The sequence below is a fragment of the Pavona decussata genome, unplaced genomic scaffold, assembly GCF_977016875.1.
Source record: "Pavona decussata unplaced genomic scaffold, jaPavDecu1.1 SCAFFOLD_185, whole genome shotgun sequence".
NCBI lineage: Eukaryota > Metazoa > Cnidaria > Anthozoa > Scleractinia > Agariciidae > Pavona > Pavona decussata.
Window position 1 is genome coordinate 290,001 of NW_028145594.1, and position 23,168 is coordinate 313,168.

The 23,168-nt window shown below is 39.5% G+C and overlaps 2 protein-coding genes and 1 pseudogene across 2 annotated transcripts in view; all 3 read right to left on the reverse strand.

Annotated features, from left to right (window-relative positions):
* LOC146462754 (uncharacterized) overlaps nt 1–5,556 on the reverse strand; it is a 10,429-nt gene extending 4,873 nt beyond the window's left edge. Inside the window, exons 1-2 of the mRNA XM_085085249.1 lie at nt 5,455–5,556; nt 4,506–4,553 (exon numbers count right to left, since the gene is read on the reverse strand). Of these exons, the coding sequence (XP_084941375.1) occupies nt 4,506–4,553; nt 5,455–5,457 (51 nt within the window). The 5' untranslated portion in view covers nt 5,458–5,556. The remainder of the gene's footprint in view (nt 1–4,505; nt 4,554–5,454) is intronic.
* On the reverse strand, nt 613–3,877 carry LOC146462756 (uncharacterized; annotated as a pseudogene).
* A 1,958-nt stretch (nt 5,557–7,514) lies between the features above and the next one.
* Nucleotides 7,515–19,742, reverse strand: LOC146462757 (uncharacterized). Its single transcript, XM_085085255.1, has 5 exons — nt 19,544–19,742; nt 12,797–12,954; nt 9,415–10,645; nt 8,399–8,545; nt 7,515–7,687 (listed from the first exon to the last, which is right to left on the reverse strand). Exons 3-5 carry the CDS (start codon nt 10,616–10,618, stop codon nt 7,515–7,517), a joined length of 1,524 nt encoding a protein of 507 aa, XP_084941381.1. The 5' UTR covers nt 10,619–10,645; nt 12,797–12,954; nt 19,544–19,742.
* Nucleotides 19,743–23,168: the final 3,426 nt, after the last annotated feature.

A 23,168-nucleotide genomic window follows, 5' to 3' on the forward strand; every position in this document is an offset into this window, starting at 1 on the left:
CCATGCATTACCCCAGCCAACCATAAAGCCAATCATTTCAGATACAGTCCGTATTGTGGGGGACTGGTTGTGAAGCAGTTCAACTGCTTTTGATTTTACCTTCATGGCTTTTGAAGGGGTTAGAGATACTGTCATTTGAACAGAATTTAACACAAAACCCAAAAAAGTAATGAACTGGCTTGGGATGAGGACTGACTTCGCCATGTTTAAGGTGAGGCCTAACTCTGTGAATAGCTTGACAGTAGTAGACACATTTGTCTCACAATCATGGAACGTACTACCTTTAAGGTATGTATCATCGATATATCCAACATTTTCAAAACCTTTGCAACGTTAAGTTGAATATGCTGATTTCATCAATTTTGTGAATTACCTTGGAGCACTACGTAACCCATTAGGAGGACAAGTAAACTGAAACAACTGGTTCTTCCATATGAAGCCGAGATGTTTCCTGTGATTTGTGTATAGACACAGAATAGTATGCATCCTTCAGATCGATGCTGGCCATGTAACAATTTGGACTCATTAAAGTAATGGCACTTTTAAGGTTTTCGATTTTGAAATGGTGATATTGTACAAACTGATTCAGATTTTTCAAATTTAGAATCAGACGATATGAGCCATCTTTCTTTGGCAGAATGAAACGATTTGAAATATATTCTCCTTCACAATGTGCTGTTGTTTCAATAACGAGGGTCCCCAATAGGGTTCTTCAATCCCGCCATCCCGGAAAAAAATTTCCCTCAATGCCGTAATCCCGACCGCTGTTTTAGCCCAATCCCGATCCCGGTCAGGTCATAATTTCTTTCAAGCCCCTTACCTCGACGAAAAAAGGCATTTTCAGTTGGATGTAAAATTCCCACTGCAAATCTGAGCACTGATCTTTGCACTGGTCTTCGGTTACCGAGAAATTAGCTGTTAGATTATTTATTCTATTTCTCTCCACCAACATCGTTCATTTTCTCAAAGTTTCCCGCGAATCACGTCAGTCAATAATTCAGTTAACAATTTCTTTTTTGAGCTTGTTCTTTTCCTTTTTTTTCTCTCAGCTGAATGGGGATGGGTGCTTTTCTTATCACGCTGATCCTTGGAAAACTTTTCAGTCAGGGATAATGACCTTCAAAGTCTGAAGAGCATTGCTTCTCACGTACCACGACGTGGGACTGCAACAGATAATATTGAAAAGGTGACTGAGGCCAAACACGACTCCTGCTGGCCTTAGAGTTCAGGATCAAGTGCTTTCCTGTGTACGTTTCTGAGAGATTTTCCTTTTTGATCAAAATGTGGTGAGATCTCTCTGTTGACCTTTAGATTCTGATCATGACGGAAACTACTCAAATTTACCGAATGGAAGTTTTCTTATCATTCGGAGCCGTTTGAGTTAGTTCCTTTATGCCGTTGCGTACGCTAGCTCTGTGGCATTTGCTTAGGTTTATCGGCTCAAGTTAACTGCAAGGTCTCAGCGAGCACTGAAGAAATTTTATCTGTAAAGACATAGGACCCGTAAATTTCTTTTCTCGTCCAGGACGGTGACAGCGGTAGGCTCCTGTTTATAACAATTTATTTCCTGTTTAACCACCAACCTCGTTCCCAGCTTCAGAGGACCCTGGGAACGAGTTTGTTCAACCATTTGTAAAGAACGAGATGTTAACCAGTATGTTTGTAAAATTCATCTCTCTCCTTAGGTGAATTTCAGGCATCCTGACAGTGACAACTAGATTTTCATTGTACATTCTTGACACCGGACTTCCCGGATCTCGCTTCTTTAGAGTTACATTTCCCGCATCCTGCTTCGTAAAATCGTCAAATCCTGCTTCCCGTCCCTAATTCTAATCCCGAATATCGTCGCTCTCTTCCGTTAAAATCCCGAATCCCGACCTTTAAAAAAGCCAAATTCCGGATCCCGAAAAACCTATTGGGGACCCTCAATGACTCCTGTTTGCAAAAACTCTTCTATTTGCTTGTCAATGATAACAACCTCTGTTGCATCAAAGTTGTATTCTCTGAGAATCATGGTCAGCTTTGGATAGTCAACAAACTCAATTTTGACTCCCTTTATAGAACTGAATATGAAATAGTCAGAAGTTATGGTTTGCCATGCAGAGACAAATTGTTTCAGTCTACAAGCAACATATGGTACATTAACTGAACTGTTATGATCAATATAATTAGCAAGACTCACCTGAAAATGTAGGTGGTCTTGAGGTTTGGCAACAGTTAGTGTTGATCTGGTTTGCCCTTCTTTTTAAGGTCCAGGCGTGATCTCTTCCCTGGCCCCTGATATTTTCATAAAAAGGCTTCTGACTCTGATGGTGTTGGCGATGAGGAAAGTTTGATCTTTTCTGCTGTTTGTTGTAATGAGTCGGTGGTTTCGGCGAAACGTTGACGCCCACTTTATTGGTTTCAGATATTTCCTTTACCGACTTGGGCAAATCATCCCCAAATAACAGTTTTGTTACTGGCGTATGCGAGCCACAAAGTTGTTTGAACTGATCCTTCAAGTCTGGTTTAATAAGTTCACGCCTCTTTGTATTGACCTCACTCATTAATAGAGTGGTCCATAAGAGCGAGAGAATCAAGTGAGAGTTGAAGAAACTCAGACACATTAGTTTCAGATGCACATTTTGGAGCTGGATTTCAACTCCAGTAACTTGTCAGACATATTGACAATAGGAATCATACTCTTTAGAAGGCTTGTCTCAAGCTTTTGCATCTTCAGGTCTCGAGATCTGGTATTCGATCTGATATTGCTCCAGATTTCTGGATTTACTCTTGTATTTATCATATTTTCACAGTTCTCTGGTCTGTTGTATTTCTCATGTTTTTCTTTTAGTTTCTCTTCAGAGAGGCTTGTTTTGACCATTTTGTCAACAAGCGAAGCTAATTTAGCATTTATTGGGTCGCTTATCGTTCCTTCCGACTCGTACAATTTGGAGAGTTCTCCTAGAACTTCGTCCTCGTTAGCTTTTGAGCAGTTTTTTGAGGATTCAGTTGATTGCAGAAGGTCATTGACCTGGTTGCTAATGTCGCCTGACGGGTTTCCGCCATTCCAGGGTCAGTGGAATCTTCTTGATCGCTGGATTCCGATTCACTCATTTCACCTCTTTTTCTCTTGCGAGATGGTCTCACCTGAGTGAAGGTTTCCACTGCCGAGGTTCATCGACGACAAAGATTGTCTTTCAGTTCATTCAGACCTGTCAAGACATCCGCCGACTGACCTTTGGCCGTCGAGCTGGCTCTTTGATTTGTCGTGGTTTTAGCGGTAGTTTCACTCGTTGACTTCTTTCGAGAAACGGATTTTCCGCTGTCTATAGTTTGTATGTTGTCCCGTGCGGAACTCTGTGAGCCCACGACTGAAGAATCTCCAATTTTCGTGCCCCATTGCCGCCATGTGCTTCGATCATGACTGATTGCAGTATATTGTGACCGTGTAATCGCAAAGAATAAGTCCAGTCGACTTTTGTCGCAATGACAAGGATGTTATCTTCGCTTCTTTGCTTTAAACTTGAAAATTTCTGTAGTTTCGAGCGAAACTTCGCAGAGCTTGATCAAAACACGTCCGCCGGAGAGCGGGAAAGGATTCGCATTGATTTCTGGGATTGGATTGTGCACTCTCATGGAATCCCTACACTGAATGATGACGAAATAGAATTACAACAATTTCACGGCAGCGTTACAACAGCAGAGATGCCCCAACACAAGCAAACAAATACTTCTTAGTAGACTTAAAATATCTTACTGGACTTGTGGGAGAAGTTGTCTTTAAACCGAGAAAAGTTAACTTTGGAGATCATGTCTTTCATTAGTTTGATATCACTGGAAAAATATGTTGAAATGACTGGGACGCTGATTGTACCCGAGGTAGCTACCTCAACATCACGAAAGAGCAATTGCGGTGCAAGTCTAAAGAGAAAAAAAAAACAATTCCCAAGACTTTTAACTTATGACCCTTGAAGTTGCATGAAAATTGCACCGAAAGTTATTTAACACTTGTTTTTGGGATTCATGGTTCAATATACCTATGCATTCAACAGTACGTAAGTTCGTCGTTGTCGAGAAGCAAAAACCCATAACGTATAAAAGTATAACTCCCATATATATACTTTTTTTTTGACAAAAGCGTACGAATATTTTAATCTCGTATCTGCCATATTTAGAAAATGAATAACAAACTAATAAACCAATCATATCGCTTTATTACTGTGACGCAGTTTCAGCGTGAGTGTTCGCTCCTTGTTTTAAATAGCGTGTTTTCCAAACGTGGTACTTAGCAAAACTGAATATTATTAAAATTAATGAAACGTCATGTATATGTGTGCTGGGTATAAAAGATAAATAACTGAAAGGCCATCGTAGTTATGAATACCACTTAAGAAGGGATTGTACTGCACCGATATCGCAGAGATCATGAGTACATACCACCGTCTTTAATTCTAAGTTGCTTTCATAACTGCAACAACTTTTCATCTGTTAATTTTTAATATTTTATTTCTATCTGAACTTACTTTGGTCCTTTCAGTTCTCATTGTGCAGCTCGTTTCCTGCATCTTGCCCTGAGTTATTAACAAGAAAACATTGACGACCTAAATTTTAATTATCTTTTAGGAGGGATGACGTAAACAAAAAGGGATGATTGTCTTCTAATATTATCAAACTAATGGGCAGTAATGAGTTATAATACTGACTTTAAGTCCAGTGTCACCCTCAGTTTTCGTTTGCGTTTATTTTTTTCACTCTGGACGAATTTTTTCCTTCCATTTCCATTAAGTCACTTTACTTTCAGGTAACAAGGAGTTACTAATAAATTGAGATTACGTTGTGGTAAAACTTACGTTCACATATCGTTCGAAAGCAATATAACGATATTATGATCAATTTCTGATGTTGTAACAATTGCCGTACATATCTATTCTTCTCAGTTTCATCGTATCTCATACCTCCCTGCGTTGGTTTAAGGGGAAGTATCGCCGAGATCTTGTGTCATTTCAAAAACAGCCAAACGTTTTTGTGTCGACAGAAACCTAAAATTAATGGACAGATTTGCTATCAATTATTACTTCAGTGTTCTGAAGCTGTCCACATAGTCTCTGGCTTTAGATGGACCGGCTCGAAATGGATTGGAACTTGAAACAGGTTAGGCAAACGTTTTTCAAGTTCTCGCATTTTTGTCTCCAACGCACGTTAGAACGTTCATGATCTGTTCCTCTCAGGAATTTAGTTGATTTCTTTCTCTTGCTGTTCTATAAAATTTTACAACTAAGCCAAGGTTGTCTTGCACTATTTTAACCAAAACAAGTCAAAATGCACTTAGAACTTTCCCTTTAACTAATTTACTATCACATTGGGTTAATGTTACTTCAAACCTCGAGGTGACGTCAAAAACGCGTAAAACAAACTAACTGGAGGACTCCCCGAGAGTCAAAAGAAAAAAATAAAACCAAAAAGTATTCGTACCATCTGAATTTGAGAGCTTGTGTTAGTCCAGCTTGTATTCGTTCTATGTTCTGGTTCACGTTTTGGAAACTGAGAGGCTGTACGGCTTACATGGGCGGCCTGGCCTGGGGTCAATTCAATAAAACTTTCACACTTGTAATCTACAAGTCGGACCATTGTATTTACAAGCGCAGCCAGAGACGAGTTTAATAAAAATCGTTACAAGTTCAGGTTACAAGTGTCCGACTTGTAATTACAGGTGTAGCGCTACACGTGTAAAATATGGTAAGAATCCAATTTAATAAAACTTTTACAAGAGTCCGACTTGTATTTTTACAAGAGTCCAACTTGTAAATTACAAGTGCAAAATACAAGTCGCTTGTCACTTGTAAACACACTGAGTAAGACTTCAGAAAAACAAATTGTAGTGTAAAAACATGTCGTCTTTGAAAGGAACTCGACGACCTCCTGAGACGTCAGATAATCCGTCGACCTAGGAAGTTTGAGGAAAGACGGTTGTTTGAGGTCCAAAAAGCCAAGGGAATTTCGAGAGAAGTTTCGTCTCCCTGTCGACGCCTTCGGCCATCTTTTGGAATTAATAGGCCCGCGTTTGGAACAGAACGAGATGTAACCGAGCACTAACGGCAAGACAGCAACTTTTAGTATTTCTCCACTGACATCCTTGGTACAAATTCCTTCCATCACGTAATGCACTCTTGTCATGGTATCTCCGTATCAACAGTATGGAATATCATTCATCGCGTTCTATGGCATTCTTAGGAAAAGGTTCTATGCTCTACAGATGGGAATGGGAGTGAGAAACATGAAAAGAGCTGCCGAGCTTATCAAGTGTGCTGTTATACTGCACAATCTCTGCATTCTGTTTAGTGATAACGGTGATGATCCTCTTGACGATGCAGATCTCGACGTTGACGACGATGAGCTAGATATCGACAACAGAGGAACAAGAGGACAGGCAACAGCAGTTGCTCCAGCACTTCCTATGAGTGCGAAAAATAATACCAGTGACACTTCAAAACTTAAACTGTTTCAATATCATCAAAAGAGAACAGTCCACGACGAAATACGCCATATTTTTTGGAAGGGACAGATTAATATGTCATTTGTTACTCAATGACGATATTCATTACATGTATTTTGCAAAAAGTGCACATCTCAGTACCTTACTAGGAAAAGAAAAAGAAACTGTAGGTCACAATTATGCTAGGTTAATTGGTAACCATGTTCTTATTTTAAAGATAAGTGCAAAAACCTTTCGCAGGTTGCAATTTACAGTTTTTCCACTCAATATTCAAAGTATTATAATATAAATGTAATAAGTTCAGCAACTGTCCAAACGATTACTGATATCGTCTTGTTAAATGCCATTTTGGACGCTGTTTAATAAAATTATTTCATTGTCAAGATCTTTTCTAAGCCTTTTTATCTCCAATCTCAGCTCGATATTTTCCAGTTGGAGTTTTCTTTTTCTAAGGTGCAGTATGTCGTCTTCTAGATCTGCTGCCTTGTTATGTGCAGTTGATGATATCCCCTTAGCCTTTCTAACTGATGGCAGAGCCTCACCTTTGATTTTTCTTGGCCTTTTGTTTTTAAGACTGCCTACTTGGGTAGCATTTTTGGTGCGCCACCCCTGCCATTGCCAGTTTCAGCGGTAGAAACGTGCACTTCACTGACGCGTCTTTTTTTTTTTTTTTTGCCTTTTTCGTCACTGTCGACGAAAATGGCGCTAAAACTATCATTTTGTGGTCCCTCACAAGCTCGGCTAAAAGTAACTTTTGTTGCTTGGATAACATGCTCAACAATGGTCTCAAGAATATATAACTGAGAACGAAGGAAGGAGAACCGCATATATATTAAAAGGACAGAAGAGATATTTAAATTTTGCATTCGAAAAAATACACATGTATTCAAACGGAGTTTACAATTGTAAGGCTACAATTGTAATTTACACGTGTATTCTGACTAGGGAGGCACGTGTAAATTCCAGTGTGGAAAATTCTTTTATTGAATCCTTGTATTTACAAGTCGGACTTTACACGTGTAAATTACACGCGTAAAAACTACAAATGTAATTTCTTTATTGAATTGACCCCTGGTTCAGTCCACATTGCACCTGCTCCCCGATGTTGCTTAGGGTTTTTAGAGGGAGAGTCAAGGTTATTTTCTACTCCGCCTGCCTCAGCCCACCTTGTACCCGCATCTTGATCTGATTCCGTTTGCAGAGGAGCGTCTTCTGGTTAGATAATAATCCAAACATACAAAATAAATATACAAACAGAACTCATTAGATGGTTAGCTGGTGTCTGCCATGTCAAAATTCACAGATAATGCCTAAACGTGGTAAAAACAAATCATTTCAAGAATGATGTATTAGTCAATCAGTGAAACAGGCATAACTCGAAAAAAGAAAAATCCAAGTTCTCCAAACAGGAATCGAACCTATGACCTTCCAATAACTAGTTCAGATGAACTACCAATAAGCTATAGGAGACTCGTGGGACTAGGGTTACATGAGAAACATTCAGCATACAATTAGGATTCTTGAAAATCCTACCAATATGCAGGATGTTTGTCACATAAATTAAATAGTTTGATCACAGGCAGCCCAAGCTTGCGTCACTAGAGCGTGTAATAATTAATCACTAGTGGGACCATGACCTTTGAGTGCAAGCGGTATTGGGCTACAGGCAGCCGTTGAGAATTTAAACGTGTTATAAGTCTTTGTATGGGGAATAATATGTTGTCGATTCCGAAGGTTAAATAATGCTAAATTTAACTTTCATTTAATAAAATGAATTAAACTGACTCATCTCTGGTGTATTATTGTGCGTTTGAGGCTTATTTTACCGTTTCAGGCATTCTTTAAAATTACTGTTATTCCCTTCCAGCTCCGTCTTATGAAGGAATTATAACAATAACACATTTCTGCCTTAATCAACTGTACCTTGAGAAAAAGTGAATTCTGAAATACGTCTTGACCTCCTTGAATAAGATCCCTTGCTTGGGGCTACTACATCTTCATTGGTTTCAGAAACGCTCCTTTTTAAACGAAGCTCGCAAACTGACTTCAGTGATTCTGCAGCAGACTCCTCTGGAAACCAAATACATAAACAGACACATTTATACCATTTATGCTTCGAATTTATCACTGCCATCTGCTGTCTGGGTCTTTCCTCCAATTTATCAATTACCACTAGAAACTTGTGCTCTGTACAAAAAGTGAGTAAAGCATAGTGATACATGTAGGTAAAGGCTAAAAGTAAATTACGAAGATGTAACTATACCTTACTGCAGGCATATTACAAGTCCTTGAATTAAACAGTCACAGATTTCTCACTTGTAATCTGGTCGTTCTGGTTTGTTTTGTTTTTGTTTTTTTTCGCAAACAACCTTATACGTATAATCAAGTAAAGAGTTATAATGAACTCCAATAAGCAGCAAGTCAATTGGTGAAGATTTCTAGCGTGTCAGTTTTGAGTCTGTTGCTGTTAAAACGCCAGTTGACTAGCTCCTTATAATAAGGATTGCCTGATATGCGGTGTTTTCAAACTGACTCGATACGCATATTTTACCGGTATTTGGCCTTTTTTATACAATTTTGATTATTGTGCTGTCATCATTCAAGATTCTTAGTTTCATCACTCAAAGTTGGTGTCTAGGCTCAAACGAGTTGAGAAAACAAACGGTACAGGGCTGCGAATCTCCACTTGATAAAAAAACAAGCGGTAAGAAATGTGGGAACTAGTAAAATACTTGGGCACATGAGAATTACGCTTCCCATTTGCAGTTGTGTCACATTTTTTTAGTATTTGGGATCTTATTAGGATCTCTAATTTATTTTCCCACTGGTGAAGACAAGCGCAAGGTTTTCAAGATCCCAATTTACTCCCACAGTATTTTGGGATTATCGTTTCATTTCACATTGAAATTAGGGTAAAAAATACCACTCAAAATACATACCATGAACCAATCTCCACATCTTCTCCACGAGTGTCTCACATTGTTCCTTCCAACTGTACCTCTTGTCATAGGATGCTCTCAGTGCTTTGATCTCTTCAAGCCTCACTCCATGTCTCAACCGGACGCCTTCGATAGCTTCTGCCCACTCTGTTGGGTCATCTGAATCAACAATGCACGATTTCCCAGATGAAAAACTCTTTACTGCTCTAGCAAATCCCGATTTTCTACCCACAAGGATGGGTAAACCAGCTGATAGGGCCTCAAGGGCAATGAGACCAAATCCCTCTGCTTTGGATGGCATGATGGCAAGATCCACTTCACACAACAGATCTTTCATGTCTTCCCGGCTTTGCACAAACTTTCTCACAATCAGTTGCTCTTCAGTGATACCACACTGGAGAAGCTTTTCTCTTATCTCGTCCTGCTTTCCGTCTGTTGCACCTACAAAGATAAGCTGATAAGGTTTCTTTTTCAGCTGATTATTGGTAAATGCTTTGGCAGCAACACTGTATCCCTTTAGTTCAAAGTCTTCATCATCACCACGACCACATAACAGAACTTTGAACTCGCCATTCTCCTTAGGGGCCTGTTCTAAATCCCCAAATTCCCTTTCAAAAAGCCCTGGGGTGATTGAAAAAACGTCTTTTTTACGCCGTTGCAAATACGAAGAATAAGCTTCTTCCAGTCTGGGTCCAACAGGCACAACAAGATCAGCCAGTTTACAGAGACCAACTTCATCCTCATGCTTCTTTTCACCCTTTGAAATAGGATTAGGGTAACGTTTGTACCTGCTGAGGTCCTCTGGAGCAGTATGCACCACTTGCACCCATTTTAAGTCTTTACTTTTCCGTATGACTTGGCCTTGCCGACCAAGCTTTACACCATGACCAACAACAACATCCGTCTTGAGATAATCAGGTGGAAAGCTCAACCAATCGAGAGGTTCAAAGCCTACACATTTCGTAGCATTAACAACTGTTATCCCATAACCCTGCGCTTCTATTTTGTCTTCATATTTACAATAACCCTCCGGGACAAGGAAGGAGACTTGCACTTCAGGATGCTGTGCCAAGTGAATCGCAAGCTCCCTGTTAAATGTGGACAAACCACCAGCTGATGAGGTCCACTCACTGCCAAGAAGAGTTACGTTTAACAATTCTCTCGTGGATAAGTGAACTCTTTGTTCAGGCTCCACTCTTGACATGGTTGTAACGATAAGCACAGGAACAATCTGTGAAAGAGTAACACAGACTTTCAGAGGGCAGAGTTAGAACAGCTCACATGGCAACTTTTGTTTGAATGTCTCACTTTAGAATTTCAACAAGGGACTCAGAAGTTGGCACAATTTTGCATAACATAACAAACAATACTACGAGAAACGTCTATAGTAGTGATCAAGTGACCTTTATTCGAATGGTAACGATCAACCTGAAGATTTCATCTTTAGTCGCAAACGTTATTTGAAAGCAACTTTACACAGAATGCAGTGGGACTCTGTTAACAGGCCACTAGCCTGCGAACGCAGACGTATTTCCGGCTGTCGCTTCTCTTCGCCAAAAAGAAGCGACAGCCGGAAGTACGTCTGCGTTCGCAGGCTAACTGGCCACGAGTGAGAGTTTTTTATATCAGAAAATGCCGAACTGCGTTTAACTAGTGCTTTGACCAAAAGAAATGACCATAACACCGCGGCCCATGGAATTGAATTTAAGACAGGGTTTCACTGTGTAAACAGGAATTCAGGAAATTTAACTGCTCCGAAGCTTCCCTCGAACAATCACCCGTTAGAAGTTCAATCACATTCAAACACAATAGCGACCAGACTGAGCATTAATTATAATGAAAAATAATCAGCACCAGTTAATAGCAACAGCTATCATATGAATGCTCACAATTTGAATACAATTTCGACGACTGAAATAGTCCGTGTCCTATTCATAAGACATCAGTCCTCTACCCTGATCTATGAGGTTTTTTTTCTTCTTTTCCCTCAAACAGCTCGTTGTTGCCGCTTTGCGGCTCAATTCTGTTTGAGGAGAAAAGCAATGGAAATCTGGGGCCTGGGTATCAGTCTTCACAAAGCTAAGTACCTCACACTTTATTCACAAGCCAACTAAGGCCCTTTTCCGACTATGTGCCCGTGCCAGAGCTCTGTGCCCGGACACTAAAAAGGACGTTGTTCAGACTTCTTGGTGCCCAAGGAGCAATCGTTTTCTCCTTCGTCAATTTAGCGCCCGCCAGTTTGTTTGCTGTATCGTAAGGAGGCATGAGGGAAAAACGTGGGAACTGACAAAATCCTGTTCACACCAGTGCCCGTGCCCAGGAACGGTGCCCAAGTACTACCTTTGGAGGTAGTGCCTGTGCCCGGGCACGGTGCCCAGATTTTTGCTCGGGCACCGACAAAAAGGTCTGTTCAGACTAGTACCCGTGCCCGAGAACCGGGAACGGGCACCTAGTCTGAACGGGGCCTAATATCTGCCAGCTGATATCTTTTGTCTGTATGATGTTCCTCATACATATTTTAATCCCATTAGATACTTATATTTTGATATCATGTACATACGATTGTAATTAGTTTTAACGTTTGCCTATTTATATATTTCTCTGTAAAATACGCAATTCAGTCTAATGACTGCGATGTATTTGTGAATAAACAGTCTATTCTATTCTATTCTATTCTATCCTATTCTTGGTGGATTGGTGTTGCACCCAACTTACCCCTTCGAAAATGCTTTTCTAGTAAAAACTGCCTCTATTGTTTGATTGAAAGACAATCCACTTGTCAACAAAATGGGGAATCAATTCATCACGATGAAAAAAAAAATGCTATTCTTATTGCTATTTAATCATGGTCGTTGTGTTTAGACTAAAGACTGCTGCCGGTCCCTTTCCTGATAGTTTCAGAGAGCATATTAAAGCAATTATGTGAGCAACAAGCTAAAACAAGCAAGCCTTGGAGCTCAGGGTCTCGTCCAGGCTGGTTCACTCACTCAAGATTTTTGAAAATTTGCTCCTTAACTTCCCCTTAGCGTGTCCTTTTGACTATCAAGAAAGAGATTGTTAGCAGTCTAGTTCTAGTTTCATTCAAAATGACATGCATGTGGTCACTTTCTGTCCTTTAATGAAATTGATCAGATAAAGGATCTCGGGTGGGGCGACTTTAAATTGAAAACAAACTCTCTTCTATATACCCATCTTGGAATGGTTATGTCACAAGCCACTACCATGGATTCGTCCATATATCGCATCAGCCTCTCTCAGAGTCCCCCTAATGACTGTGACTGCTAAAGTATAACATATTCTAAGTCCCTTCCCCACTCCGACTCCTCATGAGATGCAGTTTACGATCAGCTTATGGATCAACCCTTGCTTCTAAAATTTGTACCTTGTTTGTACCAGTGGCAAGGATTGGCAAGCTGTGTTCACAAATCAATTCTACTTGGGTGTCTTGCAAAACTCCCGTGGATATGTTTTGTTAAATTTACTCCAATAGCAAAGAAACGTACAAGTGATTAGTCCACCAGTTCTTCAGGCCAGAGTTTCCTGCAGAGTAAGGGACACTGAAAGTTAATTTCCAGTCAGAGATTGTTTTCTGCTTGCTGGGTGAATTACTGGTACATGCAGGTCTGCCAGTTCCTCTAAACAGTTTTTGAGGAGGGGGAGGGGGAGATTTAAAGAGACATGCCATAACTAAAAGGAAGCAAGTGAATGCCCTTTTTTCTTAAAAATGGTAATGATAATAATGCTAAATTAAGTTATCTACATACTGCATGTATCACATAGTTCCATGGCGGTTTAAAATTCTTCTGTGGGTTGAGATTGGACATCAGAATATAAAGGCGCCACTGGAAGCCGGTATCAATGACATGCAGTGTGCATAGTGCATTTTTTATGTAGTCCATTCCATATTTGATATCACTCTCCCACTCACCCAACCCATACATGAATGTGAAAGACAAATGAAGTCAGAGATGAAGATAGACCACCACACTGGGGACTACACCTCCTACTCTTTGTGAATATTGTGTGCACGTGGGTTCTTTAGCATCCCACAGATTATTACTAAACAACCGTTGTGAGACGGTACTCATGGTTTACTGGCCTTATCTGGAAACCCTAGAAAATCTAACCTTTTGCAGATTTCATTACAAAGGCGGCACTTTCTCCTCAATTATTTAAACACCCAAGTGTTGGTCCGGCCGGAGTTTGAACTAGTGACCTGCCGCATGGTAGTGAGGTGCTCTATCAACTGAGCTCACGGGTTGAGTGCCCCCTTAACCAGAGGAATAAAATGGGCCCCTAATTACCCTAAATGGAGTAGTTTTTTATACTGCATGTTTACAACCCTGCAGTAGTGTAGTAGCTCTTAAAAAGGTATCCTTGCCCTGTGGTAAGAACTGAAAGCAAAGACCACCTTTCTATATTGTGAGAGGGAGGGGTGGGTCTGCATACATGTCACAAGTTCCCTTCTAGATCCACAATGGAGAGGGTAAATCTAGTACATCTCTACATGAAAACTTGGGTGTTTAAACTAACTCAACACATGTTCACATTACCTAAAATAAATGAAATGAAGGATAATGAGCGAGGGGTGAGGGACTGAGGGAAGAGGGGTGAAGAGTGAGGAGTATGGGGTGAGGGCTGAGGAGTGAGGGAAGAGGAGTGAAGAGTGAGGGGTGAGGAGTAAAGGGAGAGAGTTGGAAGTGAGGGATGATGAGTGTGGAGTGAGGAGTGAGGGCTGAGGAGTGAAGGAAGAGGGGTGAAGGGTGAGGGCTGAGGAAAGAAGGGTAAAGAGTGAGGAGTGAGGAGTAAGGCATGAGAGGTAACGAGTGAGGAGAGAGGGGTGAAGAATGAGACGATTGGGGAGGAGTTAGGGGAGTAAAGGAGTAAGCAGTGAGGAGTGAGGGGAGAGAGGTGAGGAGTAAAAAGAGAGGGTTAAGGAGTGAGGAGTGAAGGGAGAGAGTTGAGGAGTTAGGGGTGATGAGTGAGGAGTGAGGGGAGCATGAAAAGTGAGGTGTGAGGGTGAGGAGTGAGGGGAGAGGGGCCAGGAGTGAGGAGTAAGTTGAACCCAGGTTTGCAGAAACAATGAACAGTTCTAATAACTATGTAGAATAATTGCCCTGGTAAAACCACTGTGGTACCAAATCTTTGGTTACTTTTGAGCAACAATTGTGTGGACATGAACATTAAAAAAATGTGGATCATGTGACAAGTTGATGAGGCATGCAAACAACTTGGAAAGCTCTTCCATTGACAATCTGTAACAAAAAAATAACTTGATGGCTTCACATGTGCACTTAATTTTTAGAGAAATAAATTTTATGAATTGGTTTGCATGATGTTCGGCCTATTTGTTTTTGTTATTCTATGTCTGTATGTTCTTCAGTTATCATCACACATGATTAATGTTAAACTAGAATTAAATTTTGGTTCTCACAAACACGTTTTACAAATACATGCAGTGACTTATTATTCCTCGACAGATCATAGGACCACCTTATCTCCCACCCTCCATCCCTCATTCCTACTCCCCTTCCCCCCACTACCCCTCAGCCCCCAACACTCACCCTGACACCCACACCCCCCAGCCCCACTCTACACTTCACCCCAACCCCTTACTCCCCAAATGGATCTACCTCAAATTCCTGGCAACTCAGTGAGTGCATCAGGTGACACTAATGACATTAATATGCTATCCAGTCAAAACATTACAATAAAGTTGGGCTACTACTTGATATCATTAATGAGTTATAGGACAGGCTAAATAACCAAATCCTGTATACCAGTGTCTGGTCCATAAATTTTTAAGAGCAACTGAACTTTAATCCAGTTGAAAACCAGCCTATTCAGGGCCTGACACATGGCTAATATGTTACCGACCTTTACAGAAAAGAATTGTTTTCATGTGTGATCACTACCATCAGGAAATTCTGGGATGCATAATAAATCTGTGACTGGTGATGTGGATCATTATGATCTTATGTTTTCATATAGTCAGAAAAATGTCAGACAGTATTATTGTTGAGAACCCAAAACTCTGATTGTCTAGGAACTTCTACTGTAGGCCTTCTTTAAATCCATATTAATTTTCTCCTTCTTTGATTTGTTAACTAGCCACCAAAAAACAACTTTCTATTTCTTTGTAATAATATTAGAGTCATGACTGTGTCTTGTACCTTATAACAAGCTGATACATGATTCCATTTATAAATTTTATTAGAGATTGCAAATATAATGACTGCAAGAAGATATTAAACGTCCATTCAAAAACTCATTAATAAGCCCATTGACCTATCAAATGGTCAATAAAATATCACATGCAGTTGTTTTAAAACCCGATAAAACCTCCTCCTTCTTAGTATGCAGTGCTTAATGTTTTTCTCATATGCTAATTTCCAATGTTCACAAAAGCATCATTGTTATGAACTCTCTTGACACACGCTTTTCCAGGAATGTTTTTGAAGCCATTCAAAAAACTCGCAGCACCTGTTTTATTGGTCTAAAACCACTCGGCTGCGCCTTGTGGTTTTAAATCCCGACAATAATAATTAATATTTGTATGGCGCAAATTAGCGTGTGCATATGATCAAATGCGCCAAACACTGCTGCTTGTGTTTTAAACATTACTTAATTTTGACAGCATGCAGAGTCAGGTGTGCTTAAGTGGGAAGGGGGCTGGGGTGGGTTCATCCAAAAATGCTAATTAACAGTATGAAAGAAATGGCAGGCAGAGGGAGGGCTCATGCAGTTTTCTCTCCCCATCCCACCCACAAAAAATAAATAATTAATGGGGAGCCTAACATTATCTAATAAATTATTGTCCTTTTATCAAATATATAGGACATTAGATGTTCATAATTTCAGAACAAAAACAAACACGGTTTGATCTTTTTTCTTTAATTTGTCTCAGACAGCGTCAACAACCTATGTATTTAATACAATAACATATACCGTATATATTCGATTAACCGCTTACCTCTGAATAAACGCCCACCTTGAATAAGCACCAACCCTGAAAGCCTAAAAAGTTAATAAACACCCTCCCTCGAATAAGTCCCACCCCACCCCCTCCCAAGAAAAAAAAAAAAAACAGTGTGAAAATTATAAGAGAAGCGTCAGTTGTGTTCCAAAATTGGTTTTATATACGGTAGTCATGCAATGATCTTTTATATTGTGCATGTTAGATTTTGTACTTTGTTTTGTCTTCTTGAAGCGAAATAAGCTTGTTATACCTCGGTTTGTTATTCTCTAAAAATATCCTAGTGGCTTGTTGAAAATGTTGGGAAAAGAGCGCCACCCTGGAATAAGCGCCCACCGTCAAAGGCCCAAAATTAAATAAGCACCCAGGGTGGTTAATCGAATAAATATACGGTAATAATCCCTTCCCTCTGCCAACATTTCCTCCCAGGAGACAATTTTGCATCCTGTTTGCTTTATCATATGTAAGAAAAATAAGGGACTAATGGTGGTCTATGAAATCAAGCAAATCTGAATTAACTACATCTGAAAGTGAGACTACAAGAGGAGAGAGGGGGCATTTGAACTTAGCTGAGATTTTTTTTTTCAAACACTCTGCTGTATTAGTCACGTATCTGTGGACAGGTCAAAAGAAATTTGTTATAATCAAGTCCACTAAAACAGACAAAAGTGCTTACTATTAACAGGCAGATGATTGCTGTCAAATTTCTTGCCTAATAATGCTTGGCTTTGTAGGTAGCTATTTCTTAATTGTGTTTGTGTGTAAGCTAGCTTGTTTTAATGGAATTCGGAAAAGTAATTTTCAAATTAGAGGAAAATGCCAAATTTATTAACTTGTAAGAATTTCCAAATTAATTGATAAAATCACCTTTCCTGATAAAATAGAGAAGACCTAACTTTGCTCGGAAAGAAATTAGGATTAGACCCTATTAGTTAAAATGTGCGCAAATTGTGCCAAACTTGGCTTGCAAGTTTTGTCTATTAAAATTTGTTTGTTTATAATGGCTCATAAATACATGAGAATTTACTTGTGATGCGACTTCATGCAACAAGTTAATGTGATCAGTTGCCATAATTTAATAAAGTATGGAAGAAGTCAATATACCCAAAAATGAAAGCTATGGTTTTTTTTTTCATTGCTTAATTTACTTTACTGAGATGACTTCTGCTCAGGTTGTTAAAAGGACAGTCAATGTCACCTCAAACAGTAGCCCTTTGAAAGATGTGCTCATGCACTGAGTGAGCACCGGCCCATGCGATTACAATTTACATGTATGTACTTAAGAGATTAATATCATACCAGATTTTCTGATAATATAAACTTTTTTGGATAAAGCCCATTTCGTTTGTTGGAGACATGTCACATGCGGGCGAGACTTAAGACTATTAAAAAATAAAATTAATATTATATTATATTTATAATTATAATCAAGACACTAAAAACGATACAAGCAGAATTTTGGGAAGGTAATTAAAGAAGTCACAAAGAGAATGCTCTGGAATTGATTTCAATTCCTTAAGAGCACTGGGCTTACAGCTGGTTAAATAAAGGTTTGGTAACAAGAGCCACCTCTTCAGATAAAGTACTAAAACTGAAAAGTAATTTATAAATGAAAACCACACTCCAGACTGCACATGTAACTTCATGTACAATGCATTTATAGTGATGCAGGTTCTGCTCCACACTTGCAATATTTAGAGATCCACCTATTCAACTTCTGGATGGTGCCGACAAAAATGAACATTTTTGGGCAAGAACAAAGTCTGACTGCCAGATTTCAAAGTCAATTAAATAAGAAGCTCTTTTCTTTAAAATGTAAGCAAGCTTTTTGCAAAAAATGCAAATTAAACAAAAACAGTTAGAAGCAAAAAGCTGATCAAATTAAGTAACACATTTTTTATTCTTATGTTTTAAATTTTTTATTGAAATGCAAAACGCAAGCTTAATTACATTTTTTTTGTTGAAAATGCTTATGAAACAGGATGATAAGAAATTCCTGAAAAAAAATTAATACACAAATTACTCCATTTTCTTAGGGCCTCTTCATATGACCCCCTCTTCATATAACCAGGCTGGCCTAGTAGGCGGGACAAATTTTGTCTTAAGTTCATATGGGATTACCTGCTTACCGAGGTGAAAAATGTCCAAATTAGGCCCCCAAGATACCAGTGGACCTTACAAACCAATTGTGCAGTTGAAAATGTTTTGTCACAGACAGTCCCGGTATCTGGGCTGGAGTGTTCATATGGGAAAAATTTCCAGCTTGGTTACCAAGATCTTAATTGCAAAAATTGAGATCTTGGTAACCAGGCCAGCCCGCCTTTTCATATGAACTCATCAAAATTTTTGTAAAGAAAAGAGTGGCTAGGTGAGATCTCGGAAACCGAGCCTGAGCCTGGTTGACCAGGCTCATATGAAGAGGCCCTTGTTGGGTTAATGTGACTATGGGCGTTGCCCAATGATATCATAGATTGAACTACACTCACACTGAATGGTTTTTGACCGAATTCAATTGGATAAGACCAAACATATGCTATGTTATTATAGTAAGTAGATTTTTCCCTTACAACGGCCTCAAAAGATAATGGGCTAATAACCACTTTAATTAGCCTATAAACTAAAAATAAGCCATCATTTCATGATATGATGAATGTAAGAAATAAACGTTTTAAGGCACTACATAGTAACCTGATTTCTTTTCTAAAAATGCAAAGTCTGAAGGAATCTTTTCTTATTTAAAACTGTAGCAACCATTAATACATAAGCTTAAAAGCTTGTTTCAAAGTGATTCATCATTGATAAGTTCAACTTGATAGGAAGTAAATTATCAACACCTTCTGCACAATTCGGCCTGACGCTTGTAATCATTTAGTTTGCAGAATCTATATCATCCAAAGCAGCGAACAATTAACCTAATCCCCCCAGTTTGTACTTATCTATCCTGGGTTTCGTTTCATCCTCTCTGATTTTCGTAACAGAACTAAACCGGAAGTAAATCGAAGGATGCCGGATTGGCGAAGGTACTGCAAATTTTAGCAAATCTAAATTCCCTTTATGTTGAAATCAAGAGACTGAAATCCAAAAGCAAAGCTTTTTAAGATACGAATGTTCACTCTAGAGCACCTAATCGGTTGCTAATAGGAAATAGTTTACCTTTCAGTCAGCAAATTTCTGATTACGCTTGCAGAATCCATTTCCCTGATGCTCCTCGGGTCATTTTCTTCCAAGGTAAACCCCTGTTCAGCTCTACCCTCTTTCCTTTAGATTAATTTTTTGTTTTCAGTTTTGCCTCCTTAAAGCTGGTCCAGTGATTTTATCATGCTCGATTGAGTCTCGATTTATGAAATTGTCACTAAACATGAACAGTCGATCAAACAAGATGGTATTCTGTGCAAATCGCGGGTGTCGGGTGTCACGAAAAGGGCGATACTATAGCCGCCAAAATATCGCTACGCGCGATAAATATCGGTTGTTTTGAAACACGCGCGCGTGGTCCGGGATAGTTTCAATCTTGCAAAAAGGTTAAAGATTTCGAACTCAGAAAAACTATTTCACCTATTCAAAATAAATTACCAAAACTTTAATTTTGGCTAATTTTGAAAGCAAAACATTTTGAGTTTGAAGATTAATGAATACATTGAGGTATGAGAATTTTCGAACAACTCGAGCTACAATTCATCTTGAATGAGATTGAAGGAGATATCACGCGACGAGACACATCAATGCGCCGAGTTGTCACTGCAAGGCGTCGACTTGCAATTTTACCTTATTATCTATCTTCAACGGCTGAATACCGCACAATTGCAAATCTGTTTGGTGTATCCAAGTCATTTGTGTGCAATTGCGTAAAAGAGGTTTCAAGTGTAATAGTTCAAAAACTGCAATCACGATTCATCGCAATTGCTCAAGGGGGTGAGCTGGATGAAGTTATGCGCATTGACAATGACAAATGGCAATTTCCCATGTGCGCAGGCGCCATTGATGGTACTCATATCCCTAAGGCAATCGGTATAGTTTCTTCCTCCCACAGCTCTATTAATCTATCTGTGGCCTCGTCCGCCCAATTTACTCCGCGCTTAATCTTCTTATTATTCGTATTCTTCTACTTACTCGCAGCAACCACTGTGTCGTCCGCTTAAGTCGTCCGCCATTTTGTAATTGCCGCGCATGCGCATATTGCCCAAATATGTTTGGAATTGCTCAAAAAATAAACAGGAACGGCACTGCTAAGCGTTTATACGCACACATTTTTCGGCACGGTGCCTTGTTTAACCGTGCGAGGCGGTCTCTGCACCCCTAAAATTTCGGGCACCGGTGCCGTATTTTTGGGCACGCTATGTTTACACGTTCAAAATTAGGAGTGCCGTGCCAAAAAGTTGGCGACACCGTACCGAAATTTTGGGGTGCTGTGCCGATTTTTTAGTGCGTGTAAATGGGGTTTGGAAAACCTTTTGACATCGCATGTACATCAGCGATTGCCTGTGATGCGGGTTAATTTTTTGGCTTTCCCTTTAATAATAACAATCTTTTAATAGGATGCTCCATCACAAGAGTGGTTTACATAGAGGTCCTATTACTAGATGTATGTTATATGATGCAATTAAAATATAAAAAATTTAAGCTAAAATCGATATATATGATACAATTAAAAATATAAAAATTTAAGCTAAAATCGAGATATAAAAATAATTACAACATACACACTGCAAAGATTAAAAACAAATACTTAATTATAAAAAGCAGAAAAAAGGCACTTCTTAAAAATTGGAAAACTTGCTGAGTTTCTTACAGTTCTCTCTAACTCATTAAAGTCTTTGAAACAGTGGTACCGCGAACGATGTTTTCCCCAATTATATTTGATTTGGGGGAGCTTGATAGTATCGTTATTGCGCGTATTGTAGGAGTGCATATCACTCTTTCTTACAATGTCCAAAGAATGATTAAGTTGTCCATTAATACACTTGTATGCATATATACATCGATGACATTTCCTACGTTCTTCAAGATTCAGCCATCTCAAGCCTGTTAATGCATCAGTGGATGAGGAGTGAGGTGATCTATCTAATATCAACTTAGCTGCTTTGTTTTGCAGAATTTGCAATTCCTTCATAAGTGAGACATTGTCCTTGTCACCCCAGACTAAATCAGCATAATCAAAAATAGGTAGCACTAAGCCATTATAAAAAAGTAACCGGGCATTATAGGGTAAATAATACTTAATCCTACGTAAAAGACCAAGGTTCTTATTAACCTTAGATGAAATATACTCAATATGGTCGGACCATGTAAAAGTTGAAGACAACATAACTCCCAAATATTTAAAACTAGTTACAGAATTTATATCAGTGTCAAAAATAGATAACGTGAAAGAGGAAATACCAACAAGTTTCCTATTACTGCCTATAATCATGGATTTCGTCTTAGTAAGATTTAAAGTTAACTTATTTCCATGTAACCACTGGGCAACTTGCAAGAGATCATCATTCAGTACCTTTTCTAACAGGTGTAGCTCCTTAGCGAAGTAGTACAGGACCGTGTCATCAGCATACAAAGTCACCTCGCAATTCTTTATAACCAACAGAAGGTCATTAATGTAAACCAAGAAGAGAAGCGGTCCTAGAATGCTCCCCTGTGGCACCCCAAAGGTCATCGGGAGAGGGTCAGACACAGCATCGCTACAGGCAGTCCGCTGTTTACGATGATTCAGATAAGACTTGAACCATTGTAGAGTGCTGGGCGAGACACCGATAGCCGACAATTTAGATAGCAAGATCGTATGGTCAACGGTATCGAATGCCTTGGTCAGATCTAAGAACACTGCACTGCACAGTTCTCCACTCTCCATATGCAATAGGACCTCATCTGCAAAACTGGTGAGAGCCGATGTTGTAGACAGTTTGGGACGGAAGCCAAATTGTTTGCTTGAAATGAGGTTATTTGAATTCAGAAAGTCATAGAATTGGGAATGGACGACTTTTTCCAGAATTTTACTCATTGTTGGCAGAATAGAAATTGGGCGATAATTTGACGCATCTGTCCTATCTCCAGTTTTGAAAAGTGCAGCCACTTTCGAGCATTTCCATATTTCAGGAGAATTGCCACTGCGAATAGAGAGATTCAGTAACTTGGTGATCGAGGGACAAATAGCACGCGCGTCACACTTTAAAAGTCTCGCACTGATGTTGTCCAAGCCAAAAGCTTTAATTGTCTTTAGAGAAAGCAGATGCTTGAGTACTGTTTTCTCATCAACTTCGTCAAGCGAGAAAGACTGTAATTTCGTGGCCGATCTGACTGGGAACATAGCAGCAGCTGATATTTTATTTGCAAGACTTCTGCCAATGGATGAGAAATAACAGTTGAGCACGGATGCAATAGAGGCTGGAGTGGTGTGTTCAACACCATCAACTACGATACATTGTGGGCTCGAGGATTTAGTCTTGCGCGAAGACACCTCATTCACCGCCTTCCAGATCTTCCCTGAATCCCCTTTTGCCTCTAAAATCAAGTCACAATAATACTTGGATTTTGCTGCCTTGACTTCACGATTGACCCTATTTCTTAGCTTCCTATAGCGAGCCCAGTGAAAAGCAGAGTTGGTTTTCACAGCTTTACGATGGTGAAAATCACGATCCTTCATCACCTCGCTGATTTTATCATTCAACCACGGGAGCGGAACACCTCGTATTCTTCGCCTTTTTACAGGCGCATGCAGGTCAGCTATTTCAGAGAACAACTGATTCCAAATAAACGCAGCGTCGTCGATGTCTTCCTCGTTTTC